This window comes from Phocoena phocoena, chromosome 6 (assembly GCF_963924675.1).
Source record: "Phocoena phocoena chromosome 6, mPhoPho1.1, whole genome shotgun sequence".
In the NCBI taxonomy this organism is placed as follows: Eukaryota; Metazoa; Chordata; class Mammalia; order Artiodactyla; family Phocoenidae; genus Phocoena; species Phocoena phocoena.
In genome coordinates this window covers 34,552,830-34,572,773 of record NC_089224.1, presented here as the reverse complement: position 1 = coordinate 34,572,773, position 19,944 = coordinate 34,552,830, and the positions used below count along the sequence as shown (strand labels likewise).

Below are 19,944 nucleotides of genomic sequence, written 5' to 3'. Positions count from 1 at the left end.
CACACACAGACACACACTCACACATTTCCCAAAAGATCCGATTGTACTCAGGCATTACACAGGTCCCACAGGAACTTCCCCCTCTCTTTTCCACCATAGGAGGAAGCAATGAATGATGTGCAACGCAGGAAGCCACCAGATGTACTCAAAAGACAACACAGAGACCTCCTTATCCACCTCCACAGAAATTCCTATGAAGAAATTCCTTCAGGTTTGGAAGAACCTTAAAAATAATTTCAGATGCTGCTCATTGTACAGTGGAGGGAACTGAAAGCCAGAGAATATAAATGGCTTGTTGGAGGTAACGGGGAGAGTGCCAGAGCCTTCTGACCGCCAGCCCACTGCACTGCTGGGCAGCCTCTCACACTGTTAACAGGCCACACAGTCACTTCCCCGCCGCGGACGCCACAGACATCTGGAGACACAGGCCCAATGCAGAGATGTAGACACACGCCCTCACAGCCCCAGGCACACACACGTTCTGCCAAGCTGTCCCTGCCATACACATGCAGCCACTGTATTCTCTTAGGCTTGCTTCCTTGAAGATTCTTCCTGGGAAGCAGCCTCTGGGATCTTGGGCTAGAGTGAGACCGGAATGGGGCATTCGAGGCCAGCCTTAACTCCTGCTTCCAGCCAGGGACAGAGACCAATGAATGGAACAGAAGTGTAAGTGTGTGTGTGTGTGTGTGTGTGTGTGTGTGTGTGTGTGTTGGGTGGGGGGATGAGGCAGGGTACAGAGAGACAGATGCATTAGTTAGGGGCAGGTGAGGGCAGATCATACCACCCTAAACTCTGGCTGTCTGTAACGCCCACCTCACCCTCCACACAATCCAGAGAGCAAGGAAGGGGGTGAATGAGGCAAAGAGGAGAAAGAAGGCAGTGATCCCCAAGGGTGGGGGACAATATCCCACTGGGCAGCTTTATCAGGCTTCCCATCTAGAGATGAGGGTAGAAACGCAGATGGTACGTGGGCCAGCAGGGGGGCATGTGGAGGCGGCTCTAAGGGGCTGCGCCCTGCCCCTACTGCCCTGGGCCTTTCTCCTTCCCAGCCCCTTTCCTTGGCTGGTGCTGGGGGATTCATGGCTTCACGTGGGTGGGTCCAAACCCCTGGCTTTGTGATCCCTCCCCCACTCATTACTGTTGGCCTCCCTGCAGTCCAGTCACCCCTTTCCTCTACTGGGCTGCAGCTTTGGGGAGGGGGCAGGATGCTGGGCGAGGTCCCCCAAGTAACTGAACAAACCGCCCCCTCCCCTCCTCAGCACTCCCGGGGGTGGAGAGAGACCCGGTTTTGGTTTCTCCGGCTCCATGAACACACAGAGGTACACGTCCTACCATAGGAGGAAGCAATGACTGTTACGAGGTTGGCGGCTGTAGGGTGTGCGGGGGCCGGGGGCAGGTGGACGAGCTGGGGAGGGGTTGGCCCCTGCCTGGTCCAACCTGGCCCCCGGCGGCCCCACCCCGGCCGGCCGCAGCGGCCCCGCCAGCTACTGAATGTGGCAGGCGGTGGAGGACGTGGCCTGGCAGCACATGCAGGTGGGGTTCACAGACTTGGGGGGGATGAGGTCCAGGTCCTCATCGTCGGGGATCTCGTCTAACCGGTAGCCGTCCTTCAGCAGCTGGATGTTCAAATCTTGGTTGATCTGCTGTAGGCAAAGGGGAGGGAGGTCAGGCTCGGGACCATCTGGAGGCACCACGCAGGGCTGGGGCCACATGCCCAGGCCATCGGCGCCCAACCTGTTGCATCCTAGGTCTCTCCAAAACCCCAGGCTTTGCACCTCCTCGGCCCCAGCCTCAGTTCTGGCCTCCCTTACAAGCACGTCCCCCTGGGGCCCCACCCCGCTACACACCACACCCCATTCTAAGGGCAACTTCCCACCTTAGGTCCTGCCTCTATTCGGGCCCTGCCCTCATTTCAGGCCCACTCCCGTAAGGTGTCATCTAGGTAAGGGCCCTGTTCCTGTTCCAACCCGGGTCCAAGCCCCATCCCTAACCCTGGGCTCCTGGCACTAGAGGCGGAGTCCAAGGCCTCACCTTTCTTTCCGGCCATATCTTATCCCAGGCCCCAACCCCCCGCATGGGCTCCGCCTAGCTTTGCCCACTGCTCCTCTCAGGGTGTGATTTGGCGTTGGCCCCACCCCTTCTCTTGGAGGTGGGCCTGCTTACGTGTGTTTAGGACGGGAAGGGATGGGGCCTCACCTCAGCAGAGGAGTAGCCAGAGGAGGAATATCTGGACATGTCAAAGTCATCATCACTGGCCGCAGGGGAAAGAAGACAGAGAGGAAGTGACTCCCAGATATTAAATAGAAAACTCTCTTTACCTCCCCCCACCGCCATCAGTCAACACCTCAGCCCTCCCTGACACTTCCAAATAAACAGCACGGTCTCAGTGAAAACGGTGCTTGCTGTGCGAATGCAGTTTCAAGACAGGTTCCCTAGCTCCACCCTTCTAAATTAATTGCCCCCCTTAGCCTCCTAAATCCCCCAGAGCCCTCCCTCTTTTTTTTTCTAGGCTCAAATTACCCTGGTTTGTTGGGTTTTCCCAAAGTCCAGATCTAGCCAGGTATGTTCCCAGCAGTAGGGCGCCTTCCTCAGAGGGGGCAGGGTGCCATGCAAGGCATCAGGGCCCATTTTAGGGGCAGCCATTGGATCAGCTGTCCCAGGACAGCAGCAGATTGCATAGTTGCCTTTTCCTCTCTCTGCTCTCTCCCACCTCCAGGTAAAAAGTTCCATTCCTTGCGGGGGTTCACAATTGGAGAGCTCCCGGCTGAGGAACACCCCAATTCCAACAATATAGCAAGTACGTCCTGTACAGCCCACTTGTGTGTTTGCACAGGCTGCTGTGGCTTGCCCGGCTGCCCCAATGTCTCTGTACACACCTGTCCGTGTCAAGGGCTACCAGTGGCTTCTCGTCTGGGCTCTGGTCAAGCGAGGAGTAGCCTTTATTGGGGACGACCAGCCTGGGTGGAGAATTGTGGGGACTGGATTGGCAACTGAAGCACACAAGCCTGGCAAGGAACTGGGTTAGGCTGTGCCGACCACCTCCCTCACCCTACGCCACCCTCGCCACCTTGGATCCTGGGAGGCCCTCTCCTCTCAGAGAGGAGCTGGGCCTGAGGAGGGAGGGAAGACGGGAGTCAGAACCAGCAGAGATAGGTGCTGGCTGGCAGGGCCCTGGTAGGGTGGAGCGGGGTGGGGGTGGGGCCTCTACCTTGTCCGGGCCATGACATTGTTCTTCTTGGGTTGCTGGTTGACGGGGCTCCCCATGCTACCATTCTTCAGGGAGCCCTTCCGGGCCAGCTCCCGCTGCTTCTCTACAGGGGAACACGGGAAGGAAGCTGTGTCCTGCCCCCAGGGGCACCCTGCCTTACTGTTCGGGGCAGCCTGGGCTGGGCCTCCATGGTGAAACCCCTTGCTTCTCTAAGAACTGAGGCAGGGATCCAACTCCAGGCCCTGCTGCTTGGGAGAGACAGTACTTGGCTCTGCACAACCTAAGGCAGATAGTGAGGGGGCAACATGAGGAGGCTGACCCCTGTCTTCCAGGAGCTGTACTCCCAAGTTGGGCAGCTAGTGTGTGCTTGATTCCAGAGAAAGGTTGGAGCAGGAAACATAGAGCAGAAGGATGGCAGGGCTTCCTGCAGGTGACACCTTGAGATGGAGAGAGGAGGGCATTCTAGTAAGGAGGGAGAGTGTACAGAAAAATGCACTTAGAAGTTGAGTGTAATAAGTGTGGATGTGGATGGGATGGAGGGGTGAAGATGGAGGGAGGTCACTCTAGAAAAGTAGGATACATTTATTCAGTCGTTTATTTATTCAGCAAACATCTGTGTCACCAGTCATGTCTCAGGTCCTGTGCTAAGCGGCTGGGGGCTCCCTCTGATTACAGACTCAGAGCATGAAGGCCTTGAATGCCAAACAGATGAGTTAGGGATTAATGCAGAAGGAAAAGAAGCCACTGAAGGTTGTAGAGTGGGAGGGGCAGATGGGGCTGGCAGGGTAAGGGGCAGGAGGCTGGGGGAGCCCCTCTGCCTAGACTACTTCTGACTCCTCTGTCAGCCTCTGAATTCTCTGAGGCTCCATAGCCTACCAGATTCATGGGACTGGCAACCAGGTGACCCATTGCCTCATGTGTGGCCCTGTTACCAGTAGCCAGTTGCTGCCTGGGCCCTAGAGGAGGCCTGGCTACCCATTCCTCCTTGTCATTTCAGCCCCGATGTAGGAAAAAGGACTGCCAGGGGAAAGCTCTCATAAAATAACCACAAGCTCCAGAGAGGAAGGATGGGATGGGCATTTCCAGCTACTGTGACTCTGGAATTTCCTCGACCTCCATGTCTCCGTGTCTCTCATCTCCCAGTCTCTAACCCTTTTTCTTTGCCACTGCTCACCTAACTCCCTCAAACCTGCCTCCACCTCCTTTCCAGCAGGCAGCACCTGCCATTACCACCCCAAGCCTCTAGGGGGTGCAATTCGCCTTAAAGTTCCTGGTGGGGATTTTCCTCAGTGCAACTGGAACGAGGTTGTGAATTTTCTAGAGGAGCTTTGGTGGTAATGTAATGGGCAGGACAAAAGAGTGTCATTTTATTTTATTTATTTCATTTTATTTTATTTCTTAAGTGTTATTTTAAAAGCATGTTGGAATTGTTTGAAACTGAAAAAATGCTAACAATAAACTGGGAAAACAAAACTACAGACTACTATGCAACTATTTAAAAGAATGAAGTCATTCTCTATATACTGATATTGGAAGGGGCTCTAAGACATTAAGTGGAAAACAAAAACAAAAACGAAAAAAGTTTCAGAAAATATGTGCAGTATGATACCACTTGTGTTAAAATAAAAAATAAAATGAAAAAACTGAAAAACGCTTGGAATGATGATCTCTGGGGAGGAGAATATGACGGGCGAGAGTAAAGGAGAAGTTATACTTGTTAAAATATTTGTATTGTTAAACAATAATAAGCAAATAAAACTGGCGGCTCAAAAACAGTTTGAGTTTGGTGTCCTGGGACAATGAACAAATTCCACTGAGAGGACTGCTCTCTTGTTTAGAAAAACAGCCTGAGGGGCTCCCCGGATTTGGTCTGGAAGGAGAAAAACAAGGTTAACAAAAAGCTGAATAACATAACAGGACTCTGTGAAAAGGAGTCCTGGCAGCTGCAGAGGGAGAATGTTTTAGAACAGATGGGAAAGGGTTCTCAGGACTAAGGAGGGGTCCAGTATTTGATGGGCAGCTGGAGCCTGAGGAGAAAGATGGGCAGGAGGGTGGCAGGGATGGCAGAGAAGTTTGGAAGGATAGTGACAGCCTGTATTTAATTGTTAACTCTTTCCTGGATGCACTGTGTTATAACTTCTCTTCGTGAAAACAAATTTTTATTTTTTTATTTTTATATTTATTTATTTTTGGCCGCACCTTGTGGCTTGCGGGATCTTAGTTCCCTGACCAGGGATCAAACCCAGGCCCTCGGCAGTGGAAGCACGGAGTTCTAACCACTGGACCGCTAGGGAATTCCCGAAGGCAAATTATTAATTACAAGCCTGTTTATGCATGGCAGACTTGGGTGAGTGAAACTGGTCCCTGAAGGGAGAGACGCAGTATTCGGCGTAGGGTGAAGTGATAGCAGCAGCTGCAGGAGCTCTGGGCCATGGTTGGGAGACATGTGACTTCAAAGGAGCAGGCTGTAGCATAAACTGACTTTGGAGTGGACGTAAGATAAACCCCCAAGGGAAAGGTGACCCTGGAAAGTGGGGGAGAGATTTGGGTTTATTAAGAAACTATGGGAAAGATCCCCCAAACAGGAGCCGATGAGATCCTGAGATCTCCAGATAGGCTGACATAGGAATGGGGAGAGGGGCTCAGCTTCTAGGTTTTGGGAGCCTCATTCCTTTCTACCCCTCAGACATAGCAACCGACACCCCACCTCTAAGGCAGCTTCCTCTTAGCCTGGTCCAGTGTTTGATGGGACTGCCAACCCACTCTCTGGGGTTCCATGCTTTTACCCCTGCAGCTATCCCCTGGAATACCTGGAGCCTTCTTGGCCTCAGAGATGCCTCTAGAGTTCTGGGCTCCTGTAGAGAACTGTAATTTCCCTCTTGGCCTTGCAGGAGATAAGGTGCCTGGCGGTGCCAGTGACTTGGTGGCTGGAGTCTTGGAATCAGCTAGCCTGAGTTGGTTTATTTGTGGCACCTCATTGTAGACCCAGCCCAGAGCACCTTGTCTGTCCACTCCCCACATATCCCTCACCCCCCAGACACACTCACCCAGCTTCACTTGGAGCGGGGATGGTTTGTAATTCATGGCTACTGACTCACCCTCCCGGGCGTCACAGTCTCCGTCTGAGATGGAGGCGGCGGCTGGGTCCTGGGGGAGAAAGGAGAGAGATAGGGAGCTGTTAAGAAGTGAACACAGTGGGCTGCTCTCATCTGTCCTCTGGAGGTATTTTTCCCTGGCAGCAGGCAGGGTATTCAGGGAGGGAGGGACAGACCCATCTACCACGGGAGGAAGACACTGAGCTGGGTGGAAGAGCTACTTACACCCACCTGGGTGTCTATCTTTTAAGTCCTGTGTGATCCACCTCCCCCAGGAAGCCTACCGCAATTCCTTAAACCCAAAGGACCACCTTCTCCAACCTCCCATACTCGTTGCCCTGTTCCTCAGGGCCCTTCCTATGTACTTGTTTGGAAAGGTCTTTCTAGATTCCTGTGAATTTAAGTCTGCATTAGGTCAGGGTAAGTGCTCCCTGAGACAGGCCTTCTCCCTCTGTTTCCCCTAGCACTGAATGATCCCTTCACAGGATCCAGAGAACTGACTGTCCAAGCCAGGCTAGACTTCAAGGCTGCAGCCACAGCAGTTCTAATGAGGACTTCTCCATTTCACAGATGAGTGCTAAAGAGTGTCTCCTGCGAGAACCTAAATGGTTGGCTGGGAAAGGTAGGTGAGAAGACAAATAATGACAAATCAGCTGGTGGCCAGTTAGTCCTGTGTTGCCCACACAGGGCTTGACGCTACAGATGACAAGGAAGGTAGGAAAGCATGCATCCTGTGCGTCGTCCAGGGTCTGCAACTGTTTCGATCTCCCTCACTGCCCTCCTTACTGACTTCTTCCCATTGCGATGGGCGCCGTGCTGCCCAGAGTCCTACTCTAGCCTCACCATTCCCTCCCAAACACCCCAAATCTCTGCTACAAGATCCAGGGCCTTGGCCCACCCTGCCTCAGTCAGTTGGAAGGGGCCGGAGCCATTCACATTCTCCCTGAGAAACTAATGACCAACCATCGATACAGGTGCTGCCACCCTAACCATCTGCCTAGGGTCACAGAGTGGTATGCCTAAGGTCTAAGGATTGCAGAGAGGATCCAGGGCTGTGCCTGCTCTGCCTCTGGGGACCAGGGAGCGCAGACAGATAGGCAGGCAGAATGCTCCAGGCCCAGGGATCTGAGTGGCTTCTGGTGACCCATCAAGGGAAGGGTATATAGCCATTAGGGTGATTTCTGTTCCCTTTAGAATGAAGCAGTGGGGATGAAAACACGCTTGTCACTAAGGGAAAAGGGAAAAGTCTAGAATGTTTGGGAGGGAAATCCTGGCCTTGTCTATGTTTCCTTAGGCCATTCAGAGTGCAAGGCCCAGGGTGGGCTGTGTTGCCATAGTGGTTTGTGAGTTCCCGAGGGCAGAACCTGGGCCTGTGTCCTCGATTTCCATCCTTAGCTGTCCTTGAGGGGGATGGGACAGGAAGGCAGAACAGGTGTGAGGGGGGGCGGGGAGCTGCAGTGCCTGCATCCCAGGCAACTTCCCATGCCACAGTCTTTCCAAGTCCCTCATCCTCTGCCTCCCTGGCTCAGCTCCTTCTTGGGAGACTGATTACTGGCAGCATCTATCCCCTGCAGCCCTGGAGCAGGAGGCCTCTAGTGGCCTTTACATGCCTCTCTGTGGCCAAAACAGCCTCGCAAGTGCTGCCTGTAGGGAACGTGGAGACCTGACGGCTGAGCTCTAGGCTGCAGGGAAGGCTCACTCCCAAAGCAGCCTGAGGGCGGGCTTCTCAAAGGGTAAAACCCATAAAACGTGCCTGTGGAGCCCTACCAGGGAAGCAGTGGCAGATTTCCAATTTCCTCTACTTTTTCTGTAGCATTTGTCACATGTCACACATACCACATCCATCTGGAAATGGTTTTCTCCGCTGGCTTCCAGGATACTATGCCCCTTGGCTCATCTTGCCTCTTTGACCATCATCCCTGCCTCCTCCAACAGCTAACTTTAAGAACTCAGGCTCTCAGGCATTTGGGGCTAACTTTCCCTCCTCAGTGCAGATGAGTTCATCAGGCTGGAAGTACTAGGTAGCAACACTGGAGGGAGGTGGTGCAGGAAGGATGGGGGGCTGGGAAGCTGTTGAGCAACTCTGGTCACAGGGACCCACGTGTGGTCCCTGCGGCTACTGGGCAGGTCCTAGTGGCATTTGGTCCTTGAGTGAAACTGCCAGTCCCTTTGGGTCAAGAGCCAGGGTGCAAAGCCCTAGACTGAGAGGTCCCATGCAAACTCATCATTCAGCATCTCCCCGTCATTGTCCATGATAGAAGGCCATCTTAGTGGCAGGAACAAAGATCTCTGGCACTGTGCCTGCAAACTCAAGCCTTTACTATGGGTTTCCTGTATGTCTTTCCTGAGACATGCAGCCAATGCACCATGACCATCACATGGAAATGTAATCAGGGAGATTAAATGTGAAATATTCACGAATATAAGTATCAGAGAGGAATCCAGGCAGGAGGAAGCATCTGGCTCCAAGAAATCAGGGAGAATTTAAAATGCCCCAAAGGACACCTGACAGGAGTTAGCTAGATCCAGGAACTAGAGTGGCGATTACCAAGATTGTTAATAAACACTCAGCAGAGACAGACATTGAGATGCATCTCTAACAGCAACCTATGTTTCTACAACCCTGCATACAAATTCTCCAAAGACTACAGAGATGATTAATAGCTCAATCTCACTGTTTCTGGGACAGAATATATAGGCTAATGGCCAATGTATAACTAGAGTATGTATAACTAGAGTATGGCCAGTATAACTAGAGGAAGGAAAAGTGCCAGAAGAATCTTTAAGAGTTAGTCTGGTCCAGTGCTTTTCATTCAACTGTGTTTCCTGAACCCTGTGCCTTGGGCAGGGCTGAGTGAGAGAGGAAAGTAATAAGAGGGGATCTGGCTTGCCTTCAACCAGAATAGATCCGTTTTGATTTCATTTACATATCAGCCTTTCTGCAAGATTTTGGTTGAAGAAAGGTTTTATTGCTTTTTTAAAAAGGGTGGGAGAGGGGTTTAAAACACATTGATTTAGTCAAATCTTTTAAAAATGCTTTACTATAGAACTTATTAAATTTACAGGAAAACAGAGAAAACAATACAGGGAGACCAGTTTAGACTATTCTTTTAAAAAATCCTGGGGACTTCCCTGGTGATCCAGTGGATAAGTCTCTGCTCTCCCAATGCAGGGAGCCCGGGTTCGATCCCTGGTCAGGGAACTAGATCCTGCAATGCATGCTACAACTAAGAGTCCGCATGCTGCAACTAAGAGTCCACATGTTGCAACTAAGAAGTCCGCATGCTGCAACTAAAGATCTCTCATGCCGCAACAAAGGTCCCGCATGCCAAAACTAAGACTTGGTGCAGCCTAGATAAATGTTTTTAAAAAGTTAAAAATCCTCTAAAATTAAAAAAAAAAAAAGATCTCTCTTTAAAAAAGAAAATCCTGGCTCCTCCGTTTACTAGCTGTGTGATCTGGGATTTAGTTTCCTCATCTGTAGAGTGGGACTAATACTAATACCTATGTCAAAGGTTTCTGTGAGGATAAAGTGATACTATGTAATCTAGAGCTTAATATGTAAGCATTTAGAATAGTAGTTAGTATACTACATAGTGAGCACTACATTTGTGCTAGCTATAAAGTTTTTATTAGTACAGGCTCCGTGGGACCCACACAATCATGAACAATGTGCCCTGGCAGTGACTGATCCACAGCAGCAGCCCTGGCACCACACATGTTGGGGCCTGGCTTATGTGCGAAGGTGTCTGTGGAATAGATGCTCCCTCCACAGGGTGAGGAGGGGCCTGATCAGGGGGCATTCTGTCTTCTCTCTTGCCTCACTTCATTATGCTGCATTTCTCTCACTTATTTAACAGTGTAGGCCTGGGGCTCATAAAGATAAACAGAAATAGGCCCATCCTTGAGGAACTCCCAGTAATTATCAGTAAATGTAACAAGGGCCATAAAAGTAGAAGGAAAGGAACAAAGAAGTCAGAGAAAACTTCACAGAGGAAGACACTTGAAAAGATCTCAAAACATCAGTTCACCAGTTAGCTTAAGAGGAAGGAGGAAGGATGTTCAGGGAACATCTGCAAAGGCTCAGAAGCCTGAAACTAGCATTGCATATTCAAGGAACAGTATTTTGCTATAGTTGAAATCTAGAAGGCATGATGAAAAGTGGCAGGAAATAAAGTTGTGGGGCCAGGAGGGCTCAGACTGCGGGAGAGGATGGGTCTTGATTTTGTTCTTTACTCAGAATATGATGGGGAGGGCTTCCCTGGTGGCTCAGTGGTTGAGAGTCCGCCTGCCGATGCAGGGGACACGGGTTCGTGCCCCGGTCCAGGAAGATCCCACATGTTGTGGAGTGGCTGGGTCCGTGAGCCATGGCCGCTGAGCCTGCGCGTCTGGAGCCTGTGCTCCACAGTGGGAGGGGCCACAACAGTGAGAGGCCCGCGTACAGCAAAAAAAAAAAAAAAAAAAAAAAAAAGTATATGATGGGGAAGCCAGTGAAGCCTTGAGTGGGGGAGTAACATGATCAGATTTGAGGTGGAGAAGGACCCTCTCATAGCCATATAGAAGATGGAGGGGAAGGGAATGAGACTGAAGGTCAGAAAACTACTGCAACAGTGCCAGCAGGAGATGACAGGGACCTGAACTAAACAGAAGCAGAAGATAAAAGGCCAGAAAGGAGGATGTTAAAGAGGGTAGAGTGGCAGACTTTAGAGATAAGATGGAGTCCAGACATTCCTAGTTTTCTGTTTGGAGTAATTGGGAAAGGGGCACTAATTACTAAAACAGACAATGAAGGAGAAGGCATAACTACACTCAGAGAAAATTAGATGAACTCAGTATGGGACATGTTGAGCCCTGAAGTGGCTTTTGGACACTTAGATGGCATCATTAGTCAGTAGGAACTGAGGTTTGGGATCTCAGGAAAGAGATGTGGACTGGTGGTGATGGAAGCCCACAGAGGAGAATAAGTCTTCTCAGGAAGAATGAGCACAGTGAAAAGAGATAGGAGCCAAGAATGGAGTCCTGAGGAGCATCCAATATTAGGGAATGAGTGGAAGAAGAAGATTGAGTAGGAGCAGAAAGACGAGATCTAGGGAGACCTTCAAGTAGTTTCAAGGTGGAAGAAATCAACAGGGTCAAATAAACACATGAGTCCATAAGATAAAGACAATATTTAGAAATAAGGAAGTCACAGGTGGCCTCAGCAAACAGAGTTTTGGTTGAATGGTAAGAACAGAGCCCAGATTCCAGGGGGTTTAGGAGGGAATAGGAGATGAGGAAGTAGAGACAGTGAACACAGGCTATTTTTTCAAGGAGTTAAACTGCGAAGAGAAGGAATGAGAGTGAATGACTGTCAGAGGGAGCTTTGGAGCTGAAGGATTCTTTGGAGCTAGGGAACACCTGACCACTGTCCTAGACTGAAGGGAAGGAAGTTGGGTCAACAAGGAGATGTTTGATGGAGCATGGTCTTTGAGGAGTCAAGAGAAGATGGAACCAGAATCAGACCAGAGGAGGAAGGCTCCTTGCTGAAATGGAAGGGAGGTGAAGATGGGTGGGGGATGCAGATAACATGGAGGCAGAAAGGTGGGTGGAAAGTTAAGGGAGTTCATTCCTAAAAGCCTAGTTAAGTAAAGAAGGGGGTGAATGCTAAGGGATTGAGTAAAAGAGGGATACTTGGTGGCTAGCCAGGAGTGGAAGGAGATCAGACTGGTGGGGGTCCCAGCTACACAATCCTCATCTTTCACCTACCCTTGATCTCATCTTCAGGATGAAAGGTACTCTCCGTGGTGCTGAACAATTCTGCCTTTGTCTTGTGGACTGAGCACAGATGATTCAAACGACATGATTCAATTTTCACTTTCCCACAGGAAAGGTAACCTCTGTCCTCACCTTCAAGCACTAATTTTCCAGAAGATGGAAATTGAAATGGATTTAGAATGAGATATGAAGAGGGAAAGCGCTTGCACCAACATTATCTAACCTTTCTTCCCCTAACACACATGAATTTTCCTCTAGTTTTAGGAGGGAGTTGGTGGAGGCAGTTCTGAGTTATGAAATACTGAAAGGCTACCTCTGGAATAGAGTCATGTCTGTACCTTGTTCAATTCCCCTGGGTGAAAGCAGGAAGCAGGACAGAATTAGAGCAGGAACAGGGCCAGGAAGAAAGGTAGTGCTGACAAGGAAACGGGAAAACAGGGAAAGATCTGGAGATCAGGCCACCCTCTGACAGGTAGATGATGCAAGATAGGGTATCAAAGAACAACTCTGTTTCTGTCACAATTTGTTCAGCTCAGAAGCTACCTGGGGCTGTGGTCCCCTGCAGGGTTATGCCACTCCCCAAAAACATCTCTTGGCAATGGGTGGTAAAAAACATGTTTAGACATCAGTATTTAGAGGGAGATCCCCAAAAGGCAACACTATGCCTTTGTATCCAATGTCCATGGCTTGGCAGAAACCTAACCTCCAGTCCAAGAATATTCAGTAGTAGTCTAGGCATTGGTTAGACCTCTCTACTTCCCTGCAGATGGCTGTTCATTCAGCCTCTAAGGCATTCATCTCTCTCTGACTCAACATCACAACATGAGAATTAATTGGCCAACCTCACACTGGTCAGAATGGCCATCATCAAAAAATCTACAAACAATAAATACTGGAGAGGGTGTGGAGAAAAGGGAACTCTCCTGCACTGTTGGTGGGAATGTAAATTGATATAGCCACTATGGAGAACAGTATGGAGGTTCCTTAAAAAACTCACAGTAGAACTACCATATGACCCAGAAATCCCACTACTGGGCACATCATATACCCGGAGAAAACCATAATTCAAAAAGATACATGTACCACATGTTCATTGCAGCACTATTTACAATTGCCAGGACATGGAAGCAACCTAAATGTCCATCAACAGATGAATGGATAAAGAAGATGTGGCATAAATATACAATGGAATATTACTCAGCCATAAAATGGAACGAAATTGAGTTATTTGTAGTGAGGTGGATGGACCTAGAATCTGTCATACAGAGTAAAGTAAGTCAGAAAGAGAAAAACAAATACCGTATGCTAACGCATATATATGGAATTTTTAAAAGTGGTACTGATGAACCTAGTGGAAGGGCAGGAATAAAGACGCAGACGTAGAGAATGGACTTGGGGGCATGGGGTGGGGGGAAGGGGAAGCTGGGATGAAGTGAGAGAGTAGCATTAACATATATACATTACCAAATGTGAAATGGATGGCTAGTGGGAAGCTGCTGCATAGCACAGGGAGATCAGCTCGGTGCTTTGTGACAACCTAGAGGGGTGGGATAGGGAGGGTGGGAGGGAGACTCAAGACAGAGGGGATATGGGGACATATGTATACATATAGCTGATTCACTTTGTTGTACAGCAGAAGCTAACACAACATTGTAAAGCATTTATACTCCAATAGAGATGTGGGAAAAAAAAAGAGAATTATTTGGCCAATGACAGTTCCTGCTCTGCGGTACGATCTGAAGTCCTGAGTCCCATTTCCTGAGTCCAGTTGTTGGGCAGCTCCCACTTTTAGTCCCTATCTCCCCCTTCACCAGGATTTCTCCAGGAGCTGCCTGAATTGCCAGGCAATTGGCCAGGACTTCAGGCCTTTTAGGACACATAAGTGGGCCCTTAGGGGCCCCACTTATAGGGAAGGACAAAGACCTCTCTCAGGCATAAGGTCTTTTGGGGGATATCTGAAGGAGAATCAGGGAAACATAAGGGAGACAGTCTTTCCAAGTACTGTTCGTAACTCTTACAAAGAGGGGAAGAAGAACAGAAGAGCTGGGAAAGTCTGTGAAGCCTGAATTTGGGAGAGGGGGCAGAGGATCCTGTCGAACTCAGGGAGGCCTCTCTTACCAGTCTAAATCCCCTCAACCTTCAAGGTTTTTCTCTAAAAGAAGACTCAATTCAAACAAAGTCAACACACTGAGTGTCCATTCCTTTTCAGCTCTGGACTGGGTGCTGGTAGTAGAGAAGGAAAGCACACTTTCTCCACACACACCACACTTCTGCACAGCATTATGGGATAAAGCAAAGTTCCCCAGAAAGAAGTGGAAAGGATTCTTATGGCTGGGCTAGAGTTCAAGAACTCAAGTTAGTCCTGTGTGTAACTGAAGATTTTCTGTTTCCTTAAACAGCTCCTAGGATGGAATTCATTACCAAAAACAAGCACCACCAAGCTTTAGTATCTTTGTGGTGGCTGTCATTGGGAGAACCAAAATGCAGAACCCCATGGCTAGTAACAGCTTTAGCCATGGTGAGTTTAATAGATTTTTCTATTATAAAGTAATACATGCCAAAATTTAAAAAAAATCACCTTGAGTTTTACCACTTTGAGGTAATCTTTGTTAATGTTCTAATGTAGTTGAGTCTTCTGTGTATACTACAGTAGCAACAATAGGGGGTTTCCCTCTCTGGGAGCTGGTGTTTCTCTTGTCCTCATGGTCACAGGGGTGGGCTTCTAGGTACCATGTTGGTTTTGTGTGGTCTTGCCCTTGCTTAGACCAGGCAGAGCCAATCAGAGTCTCCGCCAGAATTGGGAAGTGGGATGATGAGGAGATGTAAAGCTCAAGACTGTAGATTAGGTAGGAGAGAAGGCCATTGGGCAGGGAGACAAGAATAAAGCTGATGTTCAGAAAGAAGCAAACACAAGGGACAGAGAAAGCCTTCCCTAGGTTTCAGGTTCTGATTCTAGAACTTGCCCTACCCTTCTAAGGTTTGACGTCATGCCTGTCCTTAGATACTATGAGAAAATCTAGTGTCCTTACTGTCTAGTTGCCTTTTTAGCTTATACTAGCTTGAGCTGGATTTTGTTACTGTAACCAGTAAGTACCAACTAATAAATAGGCATAGAACAACATTTAAAGAAAAACACACTGTATCTTATATTCTGTACTTAAAAAAATTAGTATTAGGACATAATCAACTCTCCATAGTTTTACATAGCTTTCTTTTTTTTTTTTACATAGCTTTCTTAACCATCAGCTTAATGACTGCATAATATCCATAGAGGAGATGTACAATAACTTTTTTATTTTTGCTGTACATGGGCCTCCCACCACCGCGGCCCCTCCCATTGCGGAGCACACAGCCTCAATGGCCATGGCTCACGGGCCCAGTCGCCCCACACCATGTGGGATCCTCCCGGACCGGGGCACGAACCCATGTCCCCTGTATTGGCAGGCGGACTCCCAACCACTGCGCCACCAGGGAAGCCCTACAACAACTTTTTAACCATTCACTTATTTTGCACATTCAGGTGGTTTGTACTTTTTCACTATTATAAATAATGCTACACTGAAATCCATATATATTTGCATTTAGGATGATTTCTTAAATAAAGTAGAATTACTAAGTAAAAAAGCATGAGCGCCTTTAAGATTCTTGATACATATTGCCAAACTGCTTTCCCAAAGGATTGTTCCAATTTACAATGCCTCCAGTCATGACCAAGAGCTATAGCGGGCCTTTTAGTATTTTATTTTTTGCTGTGTACCAAGACATTTCAGGTCATCACATCTCTCTATCATCTTCCAAGAGAGCTCTGCTCCAGTCCTTATTTACCTGGTTCCCTCTGGGGAATCTTCTTTCAAAGAATAGAATTTCCTCTGGGCATCATCTGTCAGACAAAATCTCCTGACTTGAGGCCACCAATTAAGAACAAAAGGAGAGAAGACTATTACACTGCAGCTTGGGAAAGGCTCTAAGTGGAGCGCCAGTACTGCCTAGTTAATAGCTGGCCACCATGCTTCAGCTGGTCCCTGGCCTGTGCCAGCACATCAGCTGTAGGAACTGTGACTGAAATTACAGAGCCAGGAGGCAAACCTCACAGAGTAAGTCTCCCTTGCTTTCAGACTTGGGGTGAGCCAATTAACCAAAATGGCTCTGGAGTTATTCCAGAGAGAGTGGCAGTTCCTACTCTCTTACCCATTATTGAGTTTTCAAAAATAGCTACTCAGAAACAGGGAGAGAAAAGGATGGTGAAAAATACGAAGCTAGTACTGGGATGGCAAAGAACTGTATTCATTTTTTAAATGGGGAGACAAGGGACCAGTGAGTTTTTAAAAAGATTGAGAATCCTGCTTTGCCTTCTTCGTGGTTAGGACTGCTTATCCTAGATTGATGTTCTACTATTCATTTCCATTTCTACTCACCTGGAAACCCTTTGACCAAAAAGCCTTTGTTTGGGAGACAGGACAAGTGCCTCAACTCAGGGACACCCACTGTAGCAGCTACGGCATGGGGGAAGCCTCTGCATAAAGGCCCAGGGGACAACCCTCGTGACCCAGGAGATAGGAGCCAGGGCCAGAAATTGAGAAACCTTGGTTCCTCTGGGAGGCTTGACTTGGCCTAGTCCCTGACCTTCATCCCTACCCTCAAGCTCATCCTCTGAGCCAGATGTTGAGGAGGCGCACCTGTCTTTCCTTGGACCAGCTAGAGACACAGGTTTTGGCCTATACAGTATTGTGATCTGAAAGGTTTTTGAGCCCCAAATCCTGCTTCCCCCTCATGTGCTCCCATTTCAACCTCTTTAGGGAAAGACCATCTCACTTAATGAAGAAACAGGGGAAGGTGTAAAGATCTTTAAAAAGTAGATCAACAATGGCTAAAATGGTAAATTTTATGTTATGTATATTTTACCACAATGGAAAAAAAAAAGATTGACTGGCAGGGCTTGAGGCAGGAGGAGAAGATGGGATGAGGGTGGTCAGTGAAGAGGAAGCAGTCCCTTCTCTTTTTTAATTCAGTGTCGGCCAACACAGACTTTGGAGATGAGACCTTTCATAGAAATGATTCTAAAATCAAGGGAGCGCTTCCCTGGTGGCGCAGTGGTTAAGAATCCGCCTGCCAATGCAGGGGACATGGGTTCGAGCCCTGGTCCGGGAAGATCCCACATGCCGTGGAGCAACTAAGCCCGTGTGCCACAACTACTGAGCCCGCAAGCCATAACTACTGAAGCCCATGCTCTAGAGCCCGTGCTCCGCAAGAAGAGAAGCCAACCACAATGAGAGACCTGCGCACCACAACGAAGAGTCGCCCCCACTCGCCGCAACTAGAGAAAGCCCGCGCGCAGCAACAAAGACCCAAGGCAGCCAAATAAATAAATAAATAAATTTATTAAAAAAATAAAATCAAGGGAGTGGGGCAAGGCAAGGGAATCTGGGGTTCTGGAAGGGCCCAAAGGAGGGAGTAAAAAGGGGACCAGATGTTCAGGGATACTAAAGCTTTAAGGAATGTGGTCCAGAGGATCCTTCAGTTTCTTTCCAGGATGTGAATTCTAGTTCCCCAATGTAAGGAAGGAGGCACAGAACACTGAGGAGAGATGCTGCCAAGGAATTGACAGAGGGCATTTGGTTGGAGAGTTCTTGAGATTGGTCCTTCAACCAGTCAGCACATGGTAGGAAGCTGAAGCAAGAGAAATGTCAACAAACGTTGACATTTGGTCTCAGCCCAGAATACTTGTGGATCTCATCTGGATCTTGGCTCCAAATCTCACTTGAGGATTTTTGATAAGCTTCAATTACTCAAGAGACTGAGTGAGCCAGGACGGCACTGGTTCTTGAATCTTTTGCACTCCTTGATTTCCCAAGAAAGCAAAGTAGTAGTCTGAAAGTCTATGGGATGCCTTCCCAGAGCTGCCATCTCTGATCCCTTTCCTCTGGCCTTGGAAGAGTAAAGAGCTACTCAACTGCGATGGACAATGGACTTGAGGGCTGGTATCAAAAAGCTCCTCTCTGTGGCATTTCCTGCCCCTGTCTTTCCTCTCCTTTTCATCCTCTTCTAACTCTCTAACCTCCATTATGCCTGGCAAGCACCACTTTCTGCTCACACAGACACCTTGCAGTTCTAAAACTCAGATCTCTGGCCAGAGCAGTCTCCTGTTCTTTCCTTTTTGTCATCCCAATAATTAAGCATTGGAGAGCTTGCAATTTGTTAAAAAAAAACACTTGATGTTCACTGAAGACCAACAAGGGGCAGGCAGGGCACAATACATTTTGGGGAGGGAAAAACACCAAGACCTGGTTCTTGCCAAGAGGATTTAGTTGAAAGATGGGGAGTTGACAGACACACAAATTAGCCTATTTTATGCAGAGAGAGGAGCATGGGAGGTAGGAATACATGAAGGGTGGTGGGAGCACAGAGGAGAGAGTGATGGCAGTGGAGGTTTGTTACCCTCCCTGACAAAGAGGGTCAGGCCTGGGAAGGAGCTTGATCAAAGCAGAGGCTCAGCTATTGGGTCAATGGGTACTTTGGCAAGAGGGTGTAGAGCAATGACTGGTGAGGCTTAGCCCTGGGACTAGGACTCTATTCTTACTACTTTTTTTAATCTTCTTTTTAAAAAATATTTATTTATTTATTTGGTTGCACCAGGTCTTAGTTGTGGCCGGTGGGCTCCTTAGTTGCGGCTTACCAGCTCCTTAGTTGCAGCACGTGGGCTCCTTAGTTGTGGCATGCAAACCCTTAGTTGCGGCATGCATGTAAGATCTAGTTCCTTGACCAGGGATCAAACCCGGGCCCCCTGCATTGGGAGCGTGCAGTCTTATCCACTGCACCACCAGGGAAGTCTGTATTCTTACTACTTTTTAATGCTGCTGCTAGTACAACCCCTACTCTGCCACAGGGCACTCAGCCCACCCCATTTCTGTGGGTCAAGTACAGAAATATAGTGGGTTGAGTACATCAGGGGCTTTTCCTTTACCACTGAGATGCACAGACAACTCTCCCACAGGGAAGGGTCGAGAGGATCTAGGTGGGTGGCTGGGAAGTGTTTTTATTGGGAAGGCAAACAGGGATTCAGAGTCCTAAGAGAAAGATATGGTAGCTCTGGTGAAACAAACCCTCACTGCCTCAGGCAGTCACTCTCACCAGGCCTGCTTTGTGCAGCAGGGAGGTCAATGCTAAGGGCTCCTGGCAGCTCATGGCCCAACTCAGAAGTGGAGGAGGTCAGAGAAGGGAAGAAGAGCCATAAAGCTTCATGAACCCTATCTGAGTTTCCCTAGAGAAGTCAGTTCTTCGAGTGGCCAGTTGGTGGTGGAAGAGTAGGGGGAAGGGGAGATTCTAGACTAGCACAAGCGCAAGGCAAGTTTTCAGCTGTGAAGCCAGCCAGTTGCTGGTTATGCATCTTTCCAGGGAAACAATACTCATCTGCAAAGTTAGATGGTCTTGGGGTCCCTGCTGGAGGGCTCCCCAGGCTCAAGGTGGGACAGAGTCTTTCCCCGCCCACCTGTCACTCCCTGGCTAGTGCGGTGACACTGAATGGATAACTCAAGGGTACAACCTCATTCCTGAGGCATCCACAGGAAGGGACCCTGAAACGACAAATAACCAATACCTACTCAAAGACCCCCTGTAGCTCTGAGCCCACACCTCTGAGGAACACCTCTTTTGCTCTGAAGACACCCGAGCAGGCTTCATCTCTTCTAGACAGTTCTGACACACCTGTACAGCTTACATCCTTCCATACCTGCTGAGCCTATCTGTGTACCTCTAGGATAGTACTTCTTTTTTTTTTTTTTCAGTTTTAGTGCACTTTAATGACAGTAGCTTCCAAAATTTTATGTACGCTGATAACAGGGAATAAAATTTAGGGTAGTACTTCTTAAACCTTAATGTGTACACAAATCA

The 19,944-nt window shown here is 48.7% G+C and overlaps 1 protein-coding gene across 4 annotated transcripts in view; it reads right to left on the bottom strand.

Moving 5' to 3' along the window:
• Positions 1 to 1,484: 1,484 nt before the first annotated feature.
• FAM219A (family with sequence similarity 219 member A) overlaps positions 1,485 to 19,944 on the bottom strand; it is a 52,187-nt gene continuing 33,727 nt past the window's right edge. The window contains exons 2-6 of one of the 4 annotated variants that reach the window (XM_065879544.1): positions 6,256 to 6,355; positions 3,209 to 3,311; positions 2,877 to 2,957; positions 2,197 to 2,251; positions 1,485 to 1,643 (exon numbers count right to left, since the gene is read on the bottom strand). In XM_065879544.1, coding sequence (XP_065735616.1) covers positions 1,485 to 1,643; positions 2,197 to 2,251; positions 2,877 to 2,957; positions 3,209 to 3,311; positions 6,256 to 6,355 — 498 coding nt within the window. The remainder of the gene's footprint in view (positions 1,644 to 2,196; positions 2,252 to 2,876; positions 2,958 to 3,208; positions 3,312 to 6,255; positions 6,356 to 19,944) is intronic. The other 3 variants (XM_065879546.1, XM_065879547.1, XM_065879548.1) reach the window with 3 other exon arrangements.